Source organism: Lolium rigidum, chromosome 3 (assembly GCF_022539505.1).
Source record: "Lolium rigidum isolate FL_2022 chromosome 3, APGP_CSIRO_Lrig_0.1, whole genome shotgun sequence".
NCBI classification, from domain to species: Eukaryota; Viridiplantae; Streptophyta; class Magnoliopsida; order Poales; family Poaceae; genus Lolium; species Lolium rigidum.
The window spans coordinates 275576474-275579895 of record NC_061510.1 but is presented as its reverse complement, the minus strand read 5'-3'; the positions used below and the strand labels follow the sequence as shown (position 1 = coordinate 275579895).

The 3422-nt window shown below is 55.1% G+C and overlaps 1 protein-coding gene across 1 annotated transcript; it reads left to right on the top strand.

The window, feature by feature from the left end:
- The first annotated feature begins 294 nt into the window (after positions 1 to 294).
- On the top strand, positions 295 to 2214 carry LOC124699532 (adenine/guanine permease AZG2-like). The gene has a single exon (XM_047231821.1). It carries the CDS (start codon positions 295 to 297, stop codon positions 1897 to 1899), a length of 1605 nt encoding a protein of 534 aa, XP_047087777.1. The 3' UTR covers positions 1900 to 2214.
- Positions 2215 to 3422: the final 1208 nt, after the last annotated feature.

Below are 3422 nucleotides of genomic sequence, written 5' to 3'. Positions count from 1 at the left end.
ATGTGCAGCGATATACTAACTCCTCCGTATGCGTCACGAATTACGACTAGTTTCTACCTGAATTAGATAGTAACTGAAGAAAGTGACATCATGAAATTCAGTGTGGGTCACGGTTCCCGCCCGCCAAAAGACGCTCTGCGTGGAGCCGCCTCCGACGATATATCTCTCCTACTCCTATAAGACCCAGGGTCCCTCTTGCTCGACGACCCGCCATTATCACAGCTCACAAGTCGCGGCCTCGATCCTAGTAATAATCACGAGAGAACCAAGAGAGGGGAAAGCGCGCGAGCGACGATGACAGGAACGGCGCCGTGGCACAGGCTCGCCGAGGCCGAGGCCGCCGTGAACCGCTCCGTGGCGGCGAGCCGCGTCGGGAGGTACTTCAAGCTCGACGCGCGCAAGAGCTCCTTCACCAAGGAGCTGCGCGCCGGTGCCGCCACCTTCCTCACCATGGCATACATCATCTCCGTCAACGCCGCCATCCTCACGGACTCCGGCGGGCCGTGCACCGTGCACGACTGCACTCCGGTGCCGGGCAACTCCACGGTAGCTCCTGGGCCGGAGTGCATGGTGGGGACGTCTAACCCGGGGTACCAACAGTGCCTGGCGCGCACCAAGAGCGACCTGGTCGTCGCGACGGCCGTGGCCGCCATGGCCGCCTCTTTCGCCATGGGCGCGCTCGCCAACCTCCCGCTGGCCCTGGCCCCCGGGATGGGTGCCAACGCCTACTTCGCGTACAACATGGTCGGCTTCCACGGGTCCGGGTCCATCCCCTACCGCACGGCGCTGGCCGGCGTCATGCTCGAGGGCATCGTCTTCTTCGCCCTCTCCGCCGTCGGCCTCCGGTCGAAGCTGGCGCGGCTGATCCCGCGCAACATCCGCCTCGCCTCGGCCGTAGGGATCGGGCTGTTCCTGGCCTTCACGGGCCTTCAGGCGAACCAGGGCCTGGGCCTCGTCGGCGCCAGCCCGACCACGCTCGTCACCCTCACCGCCTGCTCCGAGACCGACCCCGTCACCGGCGCCTGCCTCGGCGGCACCCTGCACAGCCCCACCTTCTGGCTCGGCGCCGCGGGGTTCCTCCTCACCGCCACCTGCCTCGCCAGGGACGTCAAGGGCGGCATGATATACGGCATCGTCTTCGTCACGGCCGTCTCCTGGATCCGAGGCACCAGCGTCACCGTCTTCCCGGACACGCCGGCGGGGAATGCCGGCTTCTCCTACTTCAAGAAGATTGTCGACTTCCACACGATCGAGAGCACGGCCGGGCAGCTCAGCTTCGGCGGCTTCCGCCACGGCAACGTGTGGCTGGCCATGCTCACGCTGCTGTACGTGGACGTGCTCGACACCACGAGCACAATGTACTCCATGGCGGAGTACGGTGGGTTCACCGACGGCGCGGGCGGGTTCGAGGGCGAGTACCGGGCTTTCCTCGTCGACGCCGGGTCCACGGTGCTGAGCGCCGCGCTAGGGAGCACCACGGTGACGACCTACATCGAGTCGACGGCGGGGATCAGGGAGGGCGGCAGGACCGGGTTGACCGCGATCACCGTGTCAGCGTGCTTCCTGGCGTCGCTCTTCTTCTCGCCGCTGCTGATGAGCGTGCCGCCGTGGGCCGTCGGGCCGTCGCTGGTGCTGGTGGGCGCCATGATGATGCGCGTGGCCAAGGACATCGAGTGGGGCGACATGAAGGAGGCCATCCCGTCGTTCGTCACCATGGCGCTCATGCCGCTCACCTTCTCCATCGCCAACGGCATCATCGCCGGCCTAGGCGTCTACGTCGCGCTGCACTGGTACGACTGGGCCAACCACGCCTGCGGCAGGGTGGGGAAGGCGCTCGACGACCGCCGGAACCAGGTCGCCGCTGCCACGGCCGAGGTCGGCCCGGCGCAAGACGTGTGACGTCATGGTCATAGTAGTCTGTAGCTGTTGTATTTCTTCTTCTTTTCCCTAGTTATTATTATGTGTTAGTTTGGACCCAGAGAGCAGCTGTGAATGATCGACATGGGATTTAGGACTAGTAGGAGGAACTGTTTAAGCTCGATCTGTGCTTGGAGAAAGGTAGTGGGAACTGGGAAAGACGAGATTCTTGATGTACAAGGGGATGTCTGTACTTTGACCATCATGGCAATGTCCCAATGATTCCGCTGGCATGTTTATTTCCTGACGAATTTGGACAATGTAAAGCTGATAAGTTGTACTGCTGGTATTTTTTGAGGGTCAAAGTTATCACTAGTGGAAGCATGATGGCCTCAAAAGGAACTTGAGACGTGTTTGGTAGACTACACCTATTTGGGGCTTTTGGGGTGTGGTTGCCAAAATGGTATTTGGGTCATGTTATTCAATTGTGTTAAGTACATTTTTGTCCCTTGCAAAAGTCTAATTTTGATTGTTCAACTCTATTTTGGTGTAAATCTACCCTCAAACTCTTAATTAGTCTAATTTTAATCCCTAGTAACGGTTTAACGATGGTTGGCCGGATTTTGATTCTTTTTTTTGCCACATAGGACCATCTCACCTCGAGATCATTTATGCAATTAGCATTACGAACGTTCGTCGGTAAGCTCATGATCATGGTTATTATCCATTTAGCGTAGTAACCCTAACTATTCCCCAACACCTAGCAGCGGTGCCTGATACTATGAGGGCGGATAAGTCGGGCGAGAAAGGCAGAATCCGCGAACATGTGAGGGTTTTGCGTCAGGAGGAAAGGCGGAGGCGACTGGTGGCGAGGACGGCTGCACCAAGCGAGAAAGGCGGAGGCGACACACATGTGTGTTAGGGCAAGGGATTTTTTCTATTTATTGACTGAAGACAACTGATCCCACGTATATTAAAACTGGTTAATTTTGTTCATGACGGCAATAAAGAGAGTCAAAAACCGGTCAGTCATCATTAAACCGCTGTCAGGGACCAAAATTAGACTTAATTAAGAGTTTGAGGGTAGATTTAGACCAACATAAAGTTGAGGGACCAAAATTAGACTTAATTAAAAGTTTGAGGGTAGATTTAGACCAAAACAAAGTTGAGAAACCAACATTAGACTTTGGCAAGATTTGAGGGACCAAAAATGCACTTAACCCTATTCACTTCCTTTGATAGCTTGTGAAATCTTAAACTCTTCCTTTGTTCGGTAGGCTGCATGTAATTTTTTTGCTCGGCTGGTGCAAATAATAGATGTTTGGTTGCACATGTAAATCTGCATGTTTTTACCATGTTCTAAATATAGTGACTTTTCCATGTCACTGCATATTACATCTGACCATAGAGAAAATAGAAGAACATAATTTTGACGATCACCACAATCGGGTCGACAATGGCGAAAGATTTCAACCTACTCTCTCGGGCCTATGGTGCTCCTTCGCCTATAGGCATAGCTTGAACAACCATTGCCTAATCAGCCAAAAAGCTCTAGAACTTCATTT

What these genes read in the sequence shown, in the direction of transcription:
- LOC124699532 (XM_047231821.1), top strand. Translation starts at nt 295, where the DNA reads ATGACAGGAACGGCGCCGTGGCACAGGCTCGCCGAGGCCGAGGCCGCC.